Source organism: Capra hircus, chromosome 8, assembly GCF_001704415.2.
Source record: "Capra hircus breed San Clemente chromosome 8, ASM170441v1, whole genome shotgun sequence".
In the NCBI taxonomy this organism is placed as follows: domain Eukaryota; kingdom Metazoa; phylum Chordata; class Mammalia; order Artiodactyla; family Bovidae; genus Capra; species Capra hircus.
The window spans coordinates 749,463-771,551 of record NC_030815.1 but is presented as its reverse complement, the minus strand read 5'-3'; the positions used below and the strand labels follow the sequence as shown (position 1 = coordinate 771,551).

The 22,089-nt window shown below is 50.7% G+C and overlaps 1 protein-coding gene across 3 annotated transcripts in view; it reads right to left on the bottom strand.

Annotated features, from left to right (window-relative positions):
- Positions 1-22,089, bottom strand: part of PALLD (palladin, cytoskeletal associated protein) — a 382,006-nt gene that overhangs the window by 182,391 nt on the left and 177,526 nt on the right. For all 3 annotated transcript variants that reach the window (XM_018051789.1, XM_018051788.1, XM_018051787.1), the window contains exons 7-10: positions 20,478-20,619; positions 19,392-19,415; positions 3,298-3,417; positions 518-827 (exon numbers count right to left, since the gene is read on the bottom strand). In XM_018051789.1, coding sequence (XP_017907278.1) covers positions 518-827; positions 3,298-3,417; positions 19,392-19,415; positions 20,478-20,619 — 596 coding nt within the window. The remainder of the gene's footprint in view (positions 1-517; positions 828-3,297; positions 3,418-19,391; positions 19,416-20,477; positions 20,620-22,089) is intronic.

Genomic DNA, 22,089 nt, shown 5'->3' with positions numbered 1-22,089 from the left:
ACACGCATCACCATCCTTTTTAACAGTGGGAACCAAGCAGGAAGGTGGTGTGGGTGGAAGCATGCCTTTCGTGGAACCCTGCACCCAGCAGCTTGGGCTGGGAGAGGCACCCTCCCTCCACCCCTCCAGCAGCCTGCCACACCTGGAACCTCCCTCTTCAGCCACAGGCTCCGTGCTTAGTCAGGTTTCCTCACCGACTCCTTCACTTAAGACAGTGGCAGTGATTTTCACAGGCCAGCTCTCAGCAGGCCCTTCCCCACCTTCTGAAGACACCTCTGCCCCGGGCAGGACACCTTCGCAGCTGAAACAAGCTATGGTTTTTTAGCAAAAGGCAGGTTGAACCAAGCCTCTCACGTACTTCTCTGCTTTGGGGTGTTTTTTACATTTCGGGGGCCCCATTGAGTAGCAAGGTCACACAGCCGGGACACCTGCCTGCAGGAGGCCTTGCCCGGGGGGAGGTCTGGCCCCTGGGCCCCTGGAAGAGGCCGGACCTTGGACGTGCGGCAGAGGTACTCACAGCTTGGGCTTGGCGAGCAGAGGCGGGGGCTCCTTCACGGGGGACAGCAGGGCGGACGGGCTGGGGAGAGCGGAGCCGCCGTCGGCTCGGCCGTTCACCACTCCGTTCACTCCGCGCGTAGGGTGCACACGGGTGGCTTCCCTGTCGGAAGCAGAGCTCAGCCCCGACTCGGGGCCGCTCTCGGGTGGGGCGTCCGCCGGCTTCTGCGCCACCAGCTCGAAGGGGCTCGCCTCCCATAGGGGAGAGGGCGGCGGAAAGTGGCCACTGCCGGACTCTCCTGCCGAGTCGTAGCCGCAGGTGTCTGTGCTGGCTGAAGGAGGGAGAGGAGGGGACTCAGTGAGAGGGGCCAGCCCCTTCCCACACCACCCACAGCCTGGAGCCCGGCGGGGCTGCTGCGGGACAGTGCCGGAGGCGGTGGCGGCGGGGCGGGGCGGGGCAGGCTGGACTTCACCTCCCAGGTGGCTCACAAGTGGGACCCCAGTTACCAGGTTATTAACAAATTTCAAACAGGAGCTAAAAAAAGATGGCAACAGATTACTGGTAATGACGATCGTATATGCAAGGCAGCAAAAGAGACAGAGATGTAAAGAACAGTCTTTTGGACTCTGTAAGAAAAGGCAAGCGTGGGATGATTTGAGAGAATAGCATTGAAACATGTATATTATCATATGGAAAGTAGATGACCAGTGCAAGTTTGATGCGTGAAGCAGGGCACTCAAAGCTGGTGCACTGGGACAACCCTGGGGGACAGGGTGGGGACAGAGGTGGGAGGGGGTTCAGGATTGGGGGGACACATGTGCACCAGTGGCTGATTCAGGTCAGTGTATGGCAAAAACCACCACAATACTGTAAAGCAGTTATCCTCCAATTAGATAAATCTGGGCTTCCCTGGTGGCTCAGATGGTAAAGCGTCTGCCCACAATGCGGAGACCCGGGTTCAACCCCTGGGTCGGGAAAATCCCTCTGGAGAAGGAAATGGCAACCCACTCCAGTACTCTTGCCTGGAAAATTCCATGGACTGAGGAGCCTGGTAGGCTACAGTCCATGGGGTCGCAAAGAGTGGGACTGAGCAACTTCACTTTAAATAAATTTAAAAGAGAAAAAGACCACACAAACACTGTCAACGGACGCCACTTCGTCCTGTCTGTTTCAGCCCAGAACACCCTACCCGTGCTTTGCTGAGCTTAGCTCAGGCTACAGAGGTTCTCTGTGCTGAGCAGTGGGAACTCACTCCTTCACTCGTCTGTCCTAAAGCCAAGCGAGGCTCTTGGGGAAATGTCTTACGACCTCATAGGGAATTATTTCCCATTCAGAGGACCGCTGCAGCTGTGACTCAGTGCAGAACACACTGCTCATTACTCTCAGTGGAGAACGGAGAGCATCCTGACACAACGGTGTGTCTTCCGAGGACCCTGTGCCCCGCCCAGCACCCAGCAGGGCTTCTGCAGTGTCCTGAGGATGCTCCCTGGGGTGAGCAGAAAGCTTGAAAACAGCTCTTGATCACGTTTGGCCGAGAGTAGGTTTACCCCTGAGAAAAATGGGAAATACTACTTGCTAATCTCAGTCACACAGACGTGGAGCGGAGCTTTGGCTTCATGGTCAGAGCACTGCACCTGTGCTGGGGCCATTCGCTGGGACCATCTTCAACCCCAAATCAAATACTGGGCCCTCTCTGTGGCTCCGATCACAACCCTGGAGCCTCCTGTTAACAGAGTCCTCAGTCCTGCCGGCGGAGCCCTGTGAAGGAGAACTTTACAGCTCCTTTCTTACTGAGGATGAAGAATCAGGAATCCCTCCCACCGCCCTAAACTGGTTTGTCTGTGTCTCTGCCGCCCCCTACCAACCAGCTTGCTGGCTTCCAGAGAAATCCCTTTGAAACTTTCAGAGCATTGTTGAGTCCACCTCCAGCTGACGACTGCCTCCTGACCGCGGTGCTAGGTGCCGCCTTGGTCAAAGAGGTATTTTATAACTGTTGTAAAATAAACAACAGAAATATCGCCATAAAATCCAACTAAGGCCAGTTAATAATAGCAGAATACTCATGTTTGACTCTTTTGTGACCCCATGGACTGTAGCCCACCAGGCTCGTCTATTCATGGAATTCTCCAGGCACGAATACTGGAGTGGGTTGTTATTCCCTTCCCCAGGGAATCTTTCCCACCCAGGGATTAAACCCATGTCTCCTGCATTGCAGGCAGCTTCTTTACTACTGAGCCATGAGGGAAGCCCCAGAAAACAGTTAACTAAAGGTCAAAGAAACAGAGGAAAAGAATGGTTTCACGCTTTCCCTAAGTGCTAAGTTTCTGAGTTTACAAAAATGCCCCGACATTCTCAGAGGTTGGTTTGAACAATAAAACGTGCTGCTTGAGTGTTTGGGAGGACTCAGCTCCCAGTGAAATCTGGTTTCTACGATCTCTGCTGCTTCTCTGGGCCTACTGAGCAGGGTTAAACAGTGACTGACTCGCCCTGGTGCCTCCCAATCCCCGCGTCATACCGGTAGGCAGGAGGACGCGGGCAGCCAGCTCCATTGTTCCCAAGACAGAGAACACACACCCGAAATAGCTGCCTATGTGCGTTCTCCCACCACACTATCGTCACCCTGTGTTTTCAGCTCTTGTTTCCCACTGCCCAACCCCGGTCCCCAGCCCACCCCGCCCCTGGCCTCCCAGCGCCCCCCACCCCAGCCTTCTGTTTTGTGATGAAGCACGGATTCTTAGCATGACTCCTGGAGGCTAGGCGGTCCTCTGGGTGGTCCTTTCTGCAGTGGGGACCTGGCGTACCTGAGGTGACCACCAGCTGGGCAGTGCTGGCTGCTGAGCCGTAATCATTGCTGGCCGAGCAGGTGAAGATGCCAGCGTCCTCGGGGAATGTCTCTGCGATAACCAGGGTGCAGATCTCCTCTGGAAGGAAGAGAACCGAGTCACTCATCAGAGGGCACCCACAGGGTTGCTCCAAAGAAGCCAGACTTCTGACTTCTAACCCAAGCAAATTCAGTAGTAGTTATCATGGGGTCACTTCACGAAGTATTCACAGTGCAATCTCTTGACATTTAATTTAGCTGTTCAACCTGGTGGCAAAGCTCTGGAGTTAGACAGATTCTTGGTGATTGTGGCTAAGCTCTGTCTTCATCAGTCTTGGCTTCTTCGCCTATATAACAGGGATAATGTGCTCCTCGTGAGGGTACTGCGATGAGCACACAGGAGGTTTGCAGAGTGTGTGCCCGTACGCTCGGTATGTGGGAGACGCCAGCCCTGCCTAGTTTGGCTGATGCTCATGAAATTTCTCAATAACAAAAGAGCTGCTCAACTGAAGCCCTTACTGGGGACATCAAGCTTCTCTGAGCAGCTAACAATGGGGAAAAGAGAACATAACGGGGAAATGTTTGACTGCAGACAGTTACTCTGGAAGCTACTGTTACACAGCGTGGCTGTCTTCCGTGGGGTGAGAAGCACAGACTCTGGGACCAGAGACCAGGGCACGAATGAGGGTCTTGCCACATGGTGCCTTTGTGACTCTGGTTCACCTCTCACCTAAAGATGGAGACAGTAAGAGAATGTACCTTCTGGGTCTTGTATGGATCATGACTCATAAATCATCCATCACAGGGCTGTCATGAGGGTCGATGCTGGTAACCATCACAACAGTTCAGTTACAGAAACCCTTCTCCAGCACGAGGCACCACTATTAGCACTGAACAGACATGAGTTTAGATTTAACCCTCATGCCAACCTTGCAAGTTACATTTCCTATGATTAACCTGTTTTACAGATAGGAAAGCTGAAGCACGGCAAGACTAACTGATTTACCCAAAGTCACACAGTTCATGAGCGGCAAAATCAGAATTTGAACCAAGTCGGACTCCAGACTTCACTCTCATGACCATCTATGGTTGTGACGAGATACGCACTACACTTCGGGCACTGCCTGGTGACTTAGGGTGACTGCTGCGTCATAAGGAACTGTCGGTGGTTTCGCTGAAAAGAAGCTTAATGTAGAGTGTAGTAGCTATTCCTAGTTAATCAATGTATGCACAATATGCATTGTCATTTGGGGAGTCTGTTAACTATTATTACATGGAGTGACTGTCTATGTTGCATCAGTGACACAGGATGGCTGTGTTGGTAAATGTTAAGAAACCTTGTGTATTTCTGATTCCCACAGACACTGATTAATCCCACATCATGTGGAATACGTGAGACTGTGCTGTGGATTGTTCGTAGGAATGGCTGGGGCTGCTCCTCCGACACCCAAGCCCAGGCACCCCCCACACCAGGCTCTGCAGTCCTGTCCCAGGCCTGGGATCGGGGGTTCCCCTCCGACACAGGCCCTGGGCTCTGCAGTCCTGTCTCAGCCTGGGATCAGGGGGTTCCCCTCCTACACCCAGGCCCTGGGCACTGGGTTCTGCAGTCCTGTCTCAGCCTGGGATCTGGGGGTTCCCCTCCTACACCCAGGCCCTGGGCACTGGGTTCTGCAGTCCTGTCTCAGCCTGGGATCTGGGGGTTCCCCTCCGACACCCAGGCCCTGGGCTCTGCAGTCCTGTCTCAGCCTGGGATCTGGGGGTTCCCCTCCGACACCCAGGCCCTGGGCACTGGGTTCTGCAGTCCTGTCTCAGCCTGGGATCTGGGGGTTCCCCTCCGACACCCAGGCCCTGGGCACTGGGCTCTGCAGTCCTGTCTCAGCCTGGGATCTGGGGGTTCCCCTCCGACACCCAGGCCCTGGGCACTGGGCTCTGCAGTCCTGTCTCAGCCTGGGATCTGGGGGTTCCCCTCCGACACCCAGGCCCCCCCCATATGGGGTCTGTAGTCCTGTCCCAGCCCTAGGATCTGAGGGTTCCCCTCCTACACCCAGTCCCCCACACACACACCAGGCTCTGCAGTCCTGCCTCAGTCCTGGGATCTGGGGGTTCCCCTCCTACACCTAGGCCCCCACATGGGGCTCTGCAGTCCTGTCTCAGTCCTGGGACTTGGGGGTTCCCCTCCAACACCCAGGCCCCCCTGCACTGGGCTCTGTCCCAGTCCTGAGATTCAGCTGGCCTGGCAACTGCTTTAACCTGGGGGTGGTGGGAATGATGTCCCTTTGGAGCGAAAGTCTCAGGGGCCCTGTCCCTCTGCTCCATCTCTGCGAGCCCTGATGGACCCTTGGTGACCTGGAACTCAGGGTCCCCCAAGCTGAGATGGGCTACTGCCCATCACCCAAGACCACTGGCTCATCCCAGCTACCCCGGAGGCTGGCCACGCCCACCACGTGCGCCCATGGGGTGGGGGCCAAGCCCGGCGTGGACCACAGAGCTGCAAACGGCTGAACCACAGAGTCAGGCGCCACACAGTGGTCGCCACATGGAAGCACTGGTGTCTGCGCCCCTGGGCCTTGTAGCAAGAGCTGGCAGACCTGGATGGGGGCCACGCTTCCCTGCCTCTGACAGCCCTGATGGCATGCTTCTCAGAGTTCAGAGTAAGGCATCTCCCCTGGAGTAAACCATCAGGCATGAGATTAGCAAACTGGCCTCAAAACAATTTATGCTGTAAACACAGTGGGTTTATAAGAAGTACTGAGACTGGTTCCAAATAGGAAAAGAAGTACGTCAACGCTGTATACTGTCACCCTGCTTATTTAACTTATATGCAGAGTACATCATGAGAAACGCTGGACTGGAAGAAGCACAAGCTGGAATCAAGATTGCCAGGAGAAATATCAATAACCTCCGATATGCAGATGACACCACCCTTATGGCAGAAAGTGAAGAGGAACTAAAAAGCCTCTTGATGAAAGTGAAAGAGGAGAGTGGAAAAGTTGGCTTAAAGCTCAACATTCAGAAAACGAAGATCATGGCATCCAGTCCCATTACTTCATGGGAAATAGATGGGGAAACAGTGGAAACAGTGTCAGACTTTATTTTTTTGGGCTCCAAAATCACTGCAGATGGTGATTGCAGCCATGAAATTAAAAGACACTTGCTCTTTGGAAGGAAAGTTATGAGCAATCTAGATAGTATATTCAAAAGCAGAGACATTACTTTGCCAACAAAGGTCTGTCTAGTCAAGGCCATGGTTTTTCCAGTTTTTCCAAGTATGGATGTGAGAGTTGGACTGTGAAGAAGGCTGAGCACCGAAGAATTGATGCTTTTGAACTGTGGTGTTGGAGAAGACTTGAGAGTCCCTTGGACTGCAAGGAGATCCAACCAGTCCATTCTGAAGGAGATCAGCCCTGGGATTTCTTTGGAAGGAATGATGCTAAAGCTGAAACTCCAGTACTTTGGCCACCTCATGCGAAGAGTTGACTCATTGGAAAAGACTCTGATGCTGGGAGGGATTGGGGGCAGGAGGAGAAGGGGACGACCAAGGATGAGATGGCTGGATGGCATCACCGACTCGAAGGACATGAGTCTGAGTGAACTCCAGGAGTTGGTGATGGACAGGGAGGCCTGGCGTGCTGCGATTCATGGGGTCGCAAAGAGTTGGACATGACTGAGCGACTGAACTGAACTGATCTTACAATAACAACACTGCTATTTATTAGAATGACATCTCTCAACTTTCCCACACCAACAGAAGTAGGAAAGGCAAACGTAGGCCAGTTACGGCCTCCTTGCGGCTCCGTGGTAAAGGACCTGCCTGCCAGTCCAGGAGACATGGGTTCGATCAAGCCTGTGTGTCCCAACTATTCAGCCTGTGCTCTCAAGCCTGGGGACCACAAATGCTGAATCCCAACTGCTCTAGAGGCCATCCTCGGAAATAAGAGGAGTCCCTGCAATGAGAAACCTGAGCACTGCAGCTAGAGCGCAGGATCCTGCCACCCCACCGTCAATGCTGCTAGAGAAAAGTCCAACAGAGATCCAACACAGAGAAAACGAAAAAGAAGTAAATAAAAAGTAGACCAATAGAACAGTAAATAAAATGAGAGTATGTCTTCATTTGCATCTCAAGAGAGCTTGTTGACTTTGACTTCAATCACAAGATATGCCGAGTTCTTAATAATGTACGGTTTTCTTTCAACAAACAAAATCATTTTCCCTTTTTGAGATAATGGTATCATTGAAGACTTCCTGCGCTACCAATAGTGGGAAAATGCTGGGCACTATGCATTTTCTCTTCTAGTTTGTTTTAAATGAATGGGGGGTTGCCATCTGGTTTCTTAAGTCATGATCCACAGTTTAAAAACACTGCCCTAGGGGGCTTACCTGAGTTCTGGCTCAAAAACCAAGGAATCCTGTGAGATGGAGCTGTTTGGGGTATTAGGAAAGGGTTTTCAGGGAAAGGCTTGAGAGCGTTTATAGCACACAACCATCACTGATGCCAAGGCTCAGCGGCCAGAACGGGAGGGTGACAGGGAGCAGGGGGAGGGTGCCCTGTGTGTCCCGACTGCACTGCGCTTCCAGGCTCCCCACCGACAAGAAAGACACGAAGCTAGAAACAATTCCAGTGGGGGGCGGGGGAGTCACGTAAGACAAACCCTGGAGAAAGTCAGGTTTATCCGGAAGTGCATCAGGGACTGGAGATTTGTAAACTGAACCAATAAATCTGGCCTACAAGGACTAGTTCAAATTGCTCATTCCTTTGGGCAAGGTCCCAAGGGATCCTCCCAAAGTCACAGTTAGTTAACATTGAGGCCAAGACGCGGAAGGTCACGCCCTGCCTCCCAGGAGCTCCTCAGCACAAGGCCTTTAGGTGTTCTGCGTTTGCTCCTCATCCAGGAGATGGGGAACTCAACGGAAATGAAGCTGTGAAAGGTGGGAAAGGGGGAGTTTCTTGGATCTGAACATCCGAATTACTCTCACTGTCCGAGTAGCTTACTGCAAACCCACCTGCACGAGCAGGTGGGCTCTGTGTCCTCCAGGTGCCAGACACACTGCAAGGATGCCAGTCCAGCCCCAAGGGCACTGTCACATGGCTCTGCCGGTAGGAGAAGAGATGGACAGCCCAGTATACGGGGATTTGGGGAAAACCCCCCACCCTCCACCCTGTCCTGGCCATTCTCTGGGAGGTGGGCTCAGCAGCATTTGCTGCTGGGCACCCATGCGCCCCTCCCCATTGCACTGTCCTGGAAGATGGAGCTTCTGGAGACAGAGAAATGCCTGAGAAGCTTTCCTTGCAAGCACAGTGGTTACAGTTCATACAGTGCTGTGCTGTAAACGTACCTTTTATATCAGTATAAAATCTTACCTAGCAGGGATGAGAGAAATTGATCTGGGAGCAATGACCTCGTCAACTCTCAGAGTACCTTCTTATGTTATCTACAATTTTGTGATTTTTTTTTAAAGTCATGCCATTTTAAGAAAGCCCCAGCTTGTTTATACAGCTGCCCCTTCTCACCCAGAGGACCCTTCAGAGAACGAAAAGGCTTCGTGTTTCAAATCTGACTCAACAAACTTCATTTTCCAGAAATTCTCAGGAACACTTCTCCCACATAAAATGAGGTATGTTCATGCATAGAGCTGATGACCGACTGGACGGTTTACATACAAAACAAAAAAGTCAGAATAAAAAAGCACGAGCACGTTCTTTGGGTTATCTTCAGACATTGCCACGTCTCAGGGACTTTTACACGATAAAGCTTTAGTCCAAAAAAGTTGTCCAAAAGTTGTTCAGCCTTGCTTCTCTTGGAAAATTGCATCCGAAAGTGACAACGGGCTCATGTTTTGCTGAGAAAGCAGCACCTTGGCTTGTACGCTTCCGACATTAAGGGAAGAAGAAAGCCAGGAAGACAGGGCACGAGCCCGGCTGCTGCACCCAGTTCTCTCCCGGGAGGGTCTTCGAACAAAGACCGTAAGACGTCTGCGAAGTACACTTTGGTGAGGGATGGGAATTAGGAAATGACTGTTTGTCTCAAAGACAGAGGCTCATTTGCTTGTATTAAAAACTGTCCTTTTAAAAAACGGAAAAGTTTAAACTTACTAATGACTCTAATTATGATCTATTTGGATCCAGTTTTCCTAACTGGAAAGCTTTGATTTGAAGACATATAACAACTTACTAAATCAGAAATCTTTTTGCTGATGGTAAATTCTGCCTTTTTTACCATTACTTAAAAGTTACTTAATCACATAACTACCTGTCAGAGGTTAATCTCATATTTCATTCAACTTCTTGGGCATGCTTAACTCTTCATCAAATACAAACAAAACCATTTTGTTCGCAGAAACATAAAATGAGGAAGCAGCATGGATTATATTACTGGATCCTCTGGGTAACTGGGGGATGTCATCACAAATGTCTTCCTTCACAGGCCTTTTTTTTCCCCCCCTTTGGGGTCCAGCCTAACTAAAAATAAAATGCAGCTTTTACCTTCCAAACCACATAATTTGGCTAACATAACTATTAATAATAATAATAAAAAGGACTCTGGACTAAAGTTGGCAAGATGCGATTCAGTGTTTAAGACTGAATCAACTATAAGACACATACATTGTTTAAAGGACTTCCTGTGATAAATCATAATGGAAAAGAATATGAAAAGAACAGATATATATGTATATGAAACTGGATCACTTTAACATACCGCAAAAACTAACATTATAAATCAACTACACTTCAATAAAAAAATTTAAAAAATAAAAATGCATAGATTAGGGAGTAACAATGAGATGAACCCCAGCAGACTCATCAATAAATCTAAGAAAAGAAAGATGACCAGTTCTTTAGAAATGCTCCCCAACACCCACCCCCGCTGAATCTTCCTTTCCGTTCAATTTCCCTGTATGTTTACCGCATATCTCTAGTTCCTTCAGGAGTGTGCCCTTTAGTTTCACTTTGTGATTTATTTTGATTGGAGTGTCGTCGGTCAGCATGTTGTGTCAGTTTCAGGGGTCCAGTAGAGTGAGTCAGCTACACATGCACATACTCCCCCTTCCGTTAGATCATTTCCCACATAAGCTGCTGCAGCACCGAGCAGAGCTCCCCATGCTACCCAGTAGGTCTGTGACGGTTACCTACCTTACATATAGTGGTGTGTGCATGTCAGCCCCAATCTCCCAACTTATCCCTTCCTAGCCTCCTTCTCCTTTGGTAACCGTAAGCTTGTTTTCTACATCTGTGACTATTTCTGTTATGCAAATAAGTTCATTTTCATCATTATTTTAGATTTCACATGAGTGACGTCATATGATACTTATTTTTCTCTGACTTCACTTAGTTTTTAAATGCTGACTAACAAGCATTTTGGAGAAGAAAATGGCAACCCACTCCAGTATTCTCGCTGAGAAAATCCTATGGACAGAGGAGTCTGTGGGGGTCCCAGTCCATGGCACCTGAAAAAGTCAGACAAGACTGAGCACAAGCATTTATCTCGTCATGTAAAGAAAAGGCCAACTTGCCACTGTCAGAAAAAACTTGAGCTTCCCCAGGTGTTTACCGAAGCACACAGGGGTCCCGAGTGGTCAAGGCCACAGGGTCTCCTGGGAAATCTGGGGCTCCTGGCTGGGTGGCGGCTTGTGTGGAGGGGCTGAGCACGGGCAGGAGCGGGACAGCTGGCCAGAAGACCTGGCGGGGGTCTGCGTCTGTCACGTGACCGCTTTGAAGTTTAACCCGGCCGACTTTCTGCTCTCAGCTCTGGGTCAGATCAGAGCACGTCCACAAGCAGGTACACGTGTGCTCCCAGCTGATTCTGCAGGCACGGATGGGGGTCAGGCCAAGCAGAGATGCGACCTGGGGTCAGTTCACCAGCCTCCCCCATCATCTGTCGTCAGAGCAGGAGACGGGCGCTGGCCCTGAGCTCTGAGTGGGGAACGCCGCACTGTGTCTGCCCTCGTCACACCCCAACGTGGCCGTGCCCTGTGGGTGCCCCCAGCTCTGCTCGCCTTTGCTGCCACACTCCTTCCTGCCCTGCACCTCGCTCCGGCCGGTGAGCTTTCTCGCCGCCAGGAGCACAGCCTGCAGACAGGTGGTGCGGGGCAGTCCTTGCATGCAAGTCTGACAGATCCCGAGTGCTGCTCTGCGTGGAGCCAGAGGCTCGCCAGGGGTCCGGCTCTGCGCTGGACGTCACATCACAGCAGCACGTGGAAGGCCTGCCTCACCTCTGTGTGCTGTGAGCCCGCTCAGAGCCCCGGGCTCTCTGATCCACGTACTGCTGTGGGCCTGTGACTTCACACGATGCGTGGCCATCAGTGTGTCTAGGCACATTGTGCGCTCAGGGCCCCTTCAGTCTGGACACTGACTGCCTCCAGTTTGGGGAATAAACATAGTATCTCGCTGATAATCCCTCCCCTTCGTCCTCGCCTCCTGGAATCCTAGTTGCGAATGTGCAGTCCACCCGGGCGGGTCTCTACCGTCTGATTTTCATTCCTTTCCTCTCTTACATCCCTCCTGTCTTTTCCTCCTCCTTTGTCAGACATTTTCCCAGCTTTTGTTTCTGTTCCTAGTCTTTTCATTATTCCACGAACTCCTCATTTTCTGAACACCCTCCCCTCCTCCCAGCTCTTGTATCTTTAGTTTTGCTTCCTGGATGCGCCGATTCTCTTCTCTCTCTGACGATAGCGGTGCTGTTTCACGATTTCTCTTAGTGCGTCTGCTGCCTCCACGCTGCATTCTGGGGAGCTGATCCTGCTTTTCCGTACCATCCCAGAGGGCAGTTTCTCCATGCGGCTTTGATCTCTTCCCATCCTCATGGTTCTGAGCTGTGTGAAGCTCGGAGCAGCAGAGAGCACTGGGCACCTGGGCCTTCCCGTAGCTGCTTCTGTGTTGGAGAAACTCCTGGATTGTCACGGGAGGGTTTTTCTTCTTTCAGGGTGTTCCAATTGCCCAGGGAGGAGCCCCAGCACCTCGGCCCAGCCGGCCTTCCCAGGGCTAGGGTAATGGGTCGGGGGGCGGAGGCAGGTCTCAGGTCCTCAGAGTGACATGGTCCTTCTGTCTCCTGCTTCAAGACTTTCCCTCACTCCCCAGACATTAAAGCAGACTTTCTTAGTTCACAAGACCCTAAGTGTCTCAGCAGTTTTTCACGGTGTTCCAAACCAAAAGATGCAGGGATCAGTCCTGTTTTCTAAGTAGTTCTTACCAAGAATGTAATAAAATCTAGGTCTTAAGAAGTTACTACTTTCAAAAATACACATAAATTGAAGGAAACTATCAGTAGTTTACTCTTAAGTCACCATGATCACTCATGTGTGGATCAGTATATGTGTGTACATGTGCTCAGCCCTGGACCATGGCACAACTTCTCCTGGAGTCTCGCTGGACCAGTGACCCTCCTCCCGAGCACACCGGACCCCCACGCTCCTCTCAGGTCCATGCCGGACCCCCACGCTCCTCTCCCATCCACGCCGGACCCCCACGCTCCTCTCCCGCCCACGCCGGACCCTCACCCTCCTCTCACGTCCACACTGGACCCCCACCCTCCTCTCATGGACCCCCCTCCGCCCTCCTCTCATGTCCACACTGGACCCCCCACCCTCCTCTCACGTCCACACTGGACACCCACCCTCCTCTCATGGACCCCCCCACCCTCCTCTCATGTCCACACTGGACCCCCGACCCTCCTCTCATGTCCACAGTGGACCCCCCACCCTCCTCTCACATCCACACTGGACCCCCTACTCTTCTCTCATGGACTCCCCACCCCCCTCTCACGTCCACACTGGACCCCCCACCCTCCTCTCATGGACCCCCACCCTCCTCTCACGTCCACACTGGACCGGCCACTCTCCTTTCATGCTCCACACTGGTTTGCATCCAGGACTTGGTCTTCATCACACACACACAAAAAACTGTTTCACAAAGTTCAAAGGAATGACGCTGAGGCTGAAGCTCTGATACTTTGGCCACCTGACGTGAAGAGCTGACTCACCGGAAAAGACCCTGATGCTGGGAAAGACTGAAGGCAGGAGGAGAAGGAGACGACAGAGGATGAGATGGTTGGATGGCATCGCCAACTCAATGGACATGAGTTTTAGCAAGCTCCAGAAGATGGTGAAGGACAGGGAAGCCTGGTGTGCTGCAGTCCATGGGGTCACAAAGTAATGGACATGACTGAGCAACTAACAACAACAACCACGTTACTGAAGAGAACACAGAATGAGCTAACATTGTGATGCAGAGCCGCCTCAAGCCAGCTGCTGCTGCTGCGTCACTTCAGTCGTGTCCAACTCTGTGCAACCCCCAGGCAAGAACACTGGAGTGGGTTGCCATTTCCTTCTCCAATGCATGAGAGTGAAAAGTGAAAGTGAAGTCACTGAGTCATGTCTGACTCTCAGCGACCCCATGGACTGCAGCCCACTCCTCTGTCCATGGGATTTTCCAGGCAAGAGGACTGGAGTGGGGTGCCATTGCCTTCTCCGCTCAAGCCAGCAGTCCTTATCTATATGTCAAGTCTCACTGTTTTGTTGAAAATCTCCACCATCTCCAGCACCTCTGTAGGCAGGGGTGGTGCATGGGGTGTCTGGCCACACAGTTTGGGAACCACAGGCTTTATCCAACCCACTTTCATTTAATCTACCATCTTAACCTGGAACTGCATTCAAACATGCTCACAGTCACCCTCTGACCACTCAGCACCTCACTTCATGTAACAAAACATAATTCATTCACATGTTGACTGAGGATTCCACTCTCGGGAGCTAGGAAGGTGGGTGGCCCTGGTGAGCAGAAAGCCACACTTCCTCAGGCACCATCCCCCAACCAATAAGACACGTTTTTTGAGTTTGGATTTTGCACGCCATGAGACAATGCTGCAGGAGTAACTCAACACAGTCTGTGGCCATTTCCAGACAGCTGAGTCAGGGCCTGGTGCTGACAGCTGTCACAGGGGTCTTCTGTGCCCTGCCCCCCTCCCTGCCCCCCCATACACAGGTCTCTGAAGGACTCAATCAGGATAAGGTCAGCATGTCAAGGAGGCTGGGGCAGGCTCTCTGAGAGACATGCGGGTCCTGAGCACACTGACTGCTGTGGCCTGAGCCGCTGAGGAGATGGGGATCCAGGCAGACCTCTGTCTAGACAGGAAGGCAGTGGAGACACGCCAGACTGACACAGCCCAGGAGTGACGAGAAAAACCTGCTTCCGTTGTGTAACACAACTGGAGGGAATCAGCTATTTCCTTCTTTATCTAAACATCTAACCCCTGCAGGGGCTGCCAACCGGCACCAGTGAATTTCAATTTCATTTCCAGGTCTTTATCTTACCCACGAATAAGAGAAAGGAAGGAGAATGAAGAGAAAAACAGACATATAAATAAATGAGGGGGCAAACGGGGAAAGAAAGGAAGGGAAGAGACCAGCCAGGGAGGAGAGCACAAGAGTGCGCGGGTCAGGAAGTGGGGGAAGGCTGGATGCATTCTGAATCTCAGCCATCTTACATCTCGGCATTTGGAGACCACCCTCAACCTAGTCCTTTAACAAAATTTATCTCCTCTCCATTGAACAGTGGCTAAAAAATAGCCAGGGAGGAAGCCAGTTCCTACATACATTCCGAAAGGCTGAAGAGCTCACAGGTCTGTCCGTGGGATGGAGCTATCCTTAAACATAAGGAAAGCAGAAGGTTCAATACAAGTTGAGTTTTGTACCCTGGAAGTATCAGTCAACTTCAAGGTCAATGTTAGACGTCTGCCTCCCAGTAAAGGAATCCTAATCATACGTGGTTTTGTCAGGCAAGCCAGGACACTGCTCAACTACAAATATGTGCTAATATTTGCTTGTTGTGAAGTTCTAACTCAACAGCTCATGTAAATGGTCACTTGGATGGTTGTTCATATTTATGGATTTTATGTAATTCTCCATGCCAAGGGTAGACTCCTGAAGCCAAATATTGTAATAGTCCTCCATGAAAGGAAAGGAACAATCCAGCTGTGTTGTGAGGAACACAACTGTGGAGGAATTACAGAGGTCAGAGAAGACTAGTTGTGTTTTTTTCCATAACTGATGACTATATATGTGGTTTGCCTTGCACTGACAGATTTGCTTGAGATATTGTTCAACCAAAAAAATACTGATACTTGTCTTCAGCAAATGCTATTATTGTGGTTGGAATGAAGGAATCTGTGTTCTTAAATGCTTCCAGATCAAATCGAAGGGAAAAGAAAAATAGGAAACTTGAGCGAGCACAGAAAGGGCAGACTTTTCCATATGTTCTGAGGGTGCACTGAGATAAGGAAGGCCTTCCGCATCCTGCTCTCCCTGGCATGACTTGTCACTAACCCAAAGGCGTTCAAGGACATTCTAGAGGTCAGACTACTCCATGAAGCTGCTCAGCACTGGCTTCACTAAATAGTTCAACCAAATTCTAGAAGCAAAACAGCAAACAACAGGCAGGCATGTATGTCGTGTGAGGGCGGGAGTGTGCGCTTTCTCTCCCTCGCCACCAAATCCTTCTTAGTTGGCATACTGCTTCCAATTTTCAAACACACACATGCTCAGAAGCTGAGCTATGCAATTTCTAACCAGTGTTTTGAATTTTCAGATGATGCTTAGTTTATGATTTTCCAACACAGATCACGAGGCATTTAATAAATCACATCACCTGTGTAGGTGACGACAATGGATAAAACATGATGAAAGAAGTTGCATGAATTCAAACAGAATTCAAAATGCAACCTCAAAAGCACTCTTAATCCATTCCACCAGAAATGCTTTCAGAATGTTTGGCCCAAGAATTTAGTTTTATTTGTAAATAAATAAAGTATCAAGAGATAACCTTCTCCATAGATTTGTTCATGCAAACTTTCTTGTGGGGTAAAGGAGAAATTTGATTCCTGTGTTTATATCCATTCATCTATCTAGTCTATTTAAAATGGCCATGTAAGAGATGTGCCCTAACTCCCATCGGGTTTCCACACCAGTTCACACAGGAGACTGAGCCTCGGAAGTTCCCTCCATCTGGGAACAGTGTCATCATTACACAGCATCAATTTTATATGAAACCACGTCACAGACAAAATATGCAGTTGTTTTTCCATAATTTGGAAAGTGACCACAGCACCTGCCGTGGGGACTATACATGTGGGCACTGGGTCTGGGAGTAACTCACAACAAGAAGGCATCAGATCAGCGTTTGCACAGCAGAAGAAATCAGAAGCAACATGAAAAGACAACCCGCAGAACTGGACGAAATATCTGCAAACAAAGCAACCGCTAAGGGATTAATGTCCAACATATACAAAGAGCTTATACAGCACAATGCCAAAAGAACAAACAACCCAGTCAAAAATGGAAGACCTAAACAGACATTTCTCCAAAAAAGACACAGAGATGTCCAAAAAACACAGGAAAAGATGCTCGACATTGCTAATTATTAAAGAAATGCAAATAAAAACTACAATGAGGTGTCACCTCACACTGGTCAGAATGGCCATCATCAAAAAGTCTACAAACAAAAAATGCTGGAGAGGATGTGGAGGAAAGAGAAGCCTCCTACACTGCTGGCTGGAATGTAAATTGGGGCAGCCACTACGGAGAACAATTTGGAGGTTTCTAAAAAAACTAGAAAGAGAGCTACCAAATGACCCAGCAATCCCACTCTTGGACATATATCTGGAGAAAACCATAATTCAAAACGCTACTTGCACCCCGGTGTTCACTGTGGGACTATTCACAATAGCCAAGATACAGCGCTAGCTAGTAGTGTGGCCGCTCAATCATATCCAGCCCTGGCAACCCCTGGGACTATAACCCACCCGGCTGCTCTGTCCATGGGATTCTCCAGGCAAGAACACTGGAGTGGGTTGCCATTTCCTTCCCCAAGGGGTCTTCCTGACCTAGGAATCAAACCTGGGTCTCCTGCACGGCAGGCAGATTCTTTACTGACTGAGCTACAACGGAAGCCCAAGACATGGTAACAACCTAAAAGTCCACTGAGGGAGGAGTGGGTAAGAAAGACGCGGCTCATACACTCAGTGGAGTACCGCTCAGCCACAAAAAGAATGGAATAATGCCGCTGGCAGCGACAAGGATGGTCCTAGAGAGTGTCATACAGAGTGAAGTAGGTCAGACAGACCAGGACATCAGATGATACCGCTCATGCTGCTGCTGCTGCTAAGTCGCTTCAGTCGTGTCTGACTCTGTGCGACCCCAGAGACGTGGAATCTAAATACATGGTACAAATGAACTGATTTACAAAACAGAAGTAGAGTCACAGGTGTAGAAAATAATCTTCTGGTTACGAAGGGGAATGGGGGAAAGGGATAAACTGGGAGAGAGACTGGCATGTGCACACCAGGACACAGAAGCCAGCACACACAGGACCTGCTGGAGGGCGCAGGGAGCTCTGCCCAGTACTCCATCATGACCCACACGGGAAAGGAGCTAAGGAAGAGCGGATATATGCGTGTGCTGGGCTCAGCTGCTCAGTCGTATCTGACTCTGAGACCCCACGGACTGTACTCGGTACATAGAGCTGATTCACTTCGCTGCACAGCAGGAACTAACAATACTGTAAGTCACCTGCTGTCCAGTAAAGATTTAAAAGAAAGTGGAAGGCATCAGATCCACTTCAGTCTCCCCTCAGGGTGCTCTGAGCATCCCTCATGGTTGGATCGGAACTGGCTCACATTCCGCCCCTCAGGCCCTCTGCTGGGGTATGAGAGCTTCGGGACCAACCGCAGCCTTTCCGACCAGGAGCCTCCAAGCTCTCCAAGGAGCGCCAGAGCCGAGTCTGGCTCCTAAGAGACACAACCGAGGTGAAGCAGAGACATATCATTCCTACCCTTCAGCAAGAAGACTGAAGCCTGTGATGTCACTGCTGGGAAAGACACTGAGACAGTGTCCTTCAGGAGGACCTGCTAGGAAACACGTGACAGAAATCTCAGCTTCTCTTTAGACGCCAGTTTTGTCTGTGAGAAGACAGGCCAAGAATGAGAAGAGGGAGGCAGAGGGCAGGGGACCCGGATGCTGGAGCACACGGCTCTGAGGAGGCCAGGGATGTGTGAGTGAGACGCCGTTATCCTGCTGCAGCACAGAAGCGTCCACGGCTCAGGGCGCACACACGGAGAGCCTGGGGTCACTCTCCTGACACCTCAGGGAGCACAGAGAGTCACTGGGGTCACTCTGCTGACAGCTCAGGACACACAGACCCTGGAATCACTCTGCTGACTCTCAGGACACACACAGACCCTGGGGTCACTCTGCTGACACCTCAGGGAGCACAGAGAGTCACTGGGGTCACTCTGCTGACAGCTCAGGACACACACAGACCCTGGGGTCACTCTGCTGACCCTCAGGACACACACAGACCCTGGGGTCACTCTGCTGACCCTCAGGACACACACAGACCCTGGGGTCACTCTGTTGACTCTCAGGACACACACAGACCCTGGGGTCACTCTGCTGACCCTCAGGACACACACAGACCCTGGGGTCACTCTGCTGACCCTCAGGACATACACACAGACCCTGGGGTCATTCTGTTGACTCTCAGGACATACACACGGACCCTGGGGTCACTGTGCTGACCCTCAGGACACACACAGACCCTGGGGTCACTCTGCTGACTCTCAGGACACACACAGACCCTGGGGTCACTCTGCTGACCCTCAGGACACACACAGACCCTGGGGTCACTCTGCTGACACCTTCAGGCTGCTCTCCCAGGAGGCGCGTCTCCAGGCTGCAGTCTAGCTGGTGGTGTCTTCTGTTTAGGAGAAATGTGCCGCCTCTTAGCAGCATGCTTTTTCATCTCTGGCTTAGTTTGCTTTCTGAGTATAAAAGACCATGGTTTTAAAAGCCTTAAGTCACTGAGCCTGATCTCCTTGTCTGAAAGGGACTTAATGTTTCACTAATAAAACAACTGGACGTAAAATGCAGTGTGCAGACCCCACAATAAAGAAGATATTGTCTGTAAGGGGGTTTCACATTTCCAGGGAACTGCAAAAACATTGTTCTGCATGTGGTTTAAAACGGAAACAAAGAACTACTGAAACTGAAGATACATTAGCAGAGAGAAAAAAGCAAAGAGCTTCTTACCAGGTTCAGCTGTGGATCGAGGTTCTGTTCCCCACATGAGAAAAAAAGAAATCAAAACAGAGCATTAGAGTCAGTTTCCGTTCATACTAAACCTGCCCATCCTTTACTGTGACCTTGTCTAGGACACGTCTGCAAAAACACTGCAGACAAGCCCCATCGTACAAGAAAGACGGATGGTAGATCAATTTATACTCCCATAAATAAACCAAAATTCCCTTAACAGCTCTCACTAGCAAGGGTTTCAACTGCAGTTCATAGAAGGCTCAGAGCCTCCTAAGATGACTGGCCCAACTTTGAATTCAAATGTGGATTTGCGATTTTGAGGAAGAAGAAAACAAAACCTCAGTCAGGGCATGTGAGGGCCCACAGCCAGCAGGATGGCTTTAATGTGCTGGAGCCCATGTCCCCTCACTCTGAGATCGCAAATCTACGAACCTCATACCACTGTCCATAAACAGATACACAACCAGGCCTTCTGTACAGCACAGGGTCCTCTCTACCTCATATACCAAATAGTGACCTATTTGGAGCAAGAGTCCAAAAGAGGATGGATGTATGTACGCTGTGCTTAGTCACTCAGTCGTGTCTGACTCTTTGCAACCCCATGGACTGTAGCCCGCCAGGCTCCTCTGGCCTTGGGATTCTCCAGGCAAGAATACTGGAGTGGGTAGCCTACCCCTTCTCCAGGGGATCCTCCCAACCCAGGAATCAAACTGGGGTCTGCTGCACGGCAGGCAGATTCTTTTAAATCTGAGCCACCAGGGAAGCTCAGATGTGTGTATATGTATAGATGAATCACTTCGCTGTACACTTGAAACTAATTCAGTATTGTTAATCAACTACATTTTAATAAAAATTAAAATTAAAAACATATCTAGAGGGGTGGGCTGGAGTGGGAGGTTCAAGAGGGAGGAATAAAAGAATAATTTAAAAGTAATAAAATCCCCCCCAAAAAAGGAAACAAAGAAGAAATCCACGCATACCAGTGACTAAACCCTTCCTGGTTCTCCTGGACTGGAGACAAGGGCCTGGTCAGACCCGGGGGTGGTGTTGTGGGCAGTGTTGTGAGGGGGCCCCTCTCCTTACTTTTCTGCAAGATCCGGAAGTCCGGTGAGTCCTGGATCTCGCTGCCTTGTCGGAACCAGCAGACCTGCAGCGGGGGCGTGCCACGCACACGGCACTCCAGCACGACCACCTGGCCCTCGGACGCACAAATGTTCTGCAGCTCCTGAAACACCGTGACACGCCCGTCAGGTCTGGACTCACACAGCCACACAACACGGTCTCATGACACAGAGGAACACTCCCCAAGCTCAGAGGAGCAAGCACAGGGTGTGCACCACACACATGAGCCCCTCCTCAGGTCAGGAGAGCGCTGTATCCCCGGTGATGAAGTGCGGGAGGTCCCGGGGCCCGCCCTGCAGGGCATGGGCTCCAGCACCCATGGAACTTCCCAGTGTCGGCGTGATCTGCCTTTATCTACATGAGGATGCGCTGGTGCAGTGCACCCATGCTCCATCTGGGGGACCAGACAGGAAGGGTAGGAGATGCCACGTGTCCACCGGAGGAGCTCGCCAGGCTCCTCTGTCCAAGGGATTCTCCAGACAAGAATACTGGAGTGGGTCGCCATCCTCCTCTCCAGGGGATCCCCCCAACCCAGGGACTGAACCTGGGTCTCCCATCTGTGCCCCCCACTCTGACCTTCCCCCAGGACCTGCCTCTGTCCACCAGCATCCTGGGGCAGCTGTACCAGAAGGAGGGCTGGCATTTCCTCATCTGCAGGTTCTTTTGTGTTTTTAATACTTAAATTTATTTTTAATTGAAGGATAATTGCTTTACGATATTGTGTTGGTTTCTGCCAAATAGCAACATGAGTCAACCATAGGTATAGATATACCCCCTCCCTCTTGAACCTTCCTCCCACCTGCCTCCCCATCTGACCCTGCTAGACTGTCACAGAGCCCTGGTTTGAGTTCCCTGAGTCACACAGCAAATCTCCCACTGGAGATCCATTTTACCTATGGTGGTGTATATGTTCCTACACTACTCTCTCCACTCATCTGACCCTCTCCTTTCTCCCAGACCTGCTCCCCGGGTCCGTAAGTCTGTTCTCTTTGTCCATGTCTCCACTGTGGCCCCACAGATAGGTGCACCAGCACCCCTTTCCAGATTCCATTCACCTGCAGGTTCTGAGTGAAATAAAACGGGAGCACTTCCCCCACCTGACCTTCCTTGGCTCCTCCCTCTGACCAGCACTGTCACCCTGGTGCTCCACCCACTCCAGCTCCAGACCAATAAACTTTTACAGCCCAACAGACCAGAAATGAGTGTGGCTTCATAGATGCAAAGAGTTGAAGCTTATAAGCCGGCTACTGAAAACCAAAGGAATAACTGGCCCTGGCAGGTGCCTCCCCTTGCCTCCTTCCCCTGGCCATGGGCCCACTGAAACTTTCTATTACCTACGTGCGTGCCTACAGGGTATCGCATCTGATAAAGGACACGAACAGCTCTTGAAGGAAGTCAGATACAATAAATGATTATGCATAGAACCAAAGCAAACAAATTCACAGTAGGAAGTATCCTTTTTTTTTTTTTCCTGTTTCCATTTTTGCTTTTTAGTTTACATTTTCCTCAAGAGATGGCCAACGGTGTGCTGGGGAAAAACAGATCCTGTGGCAGCTGGCCTGCAGGGCATGTG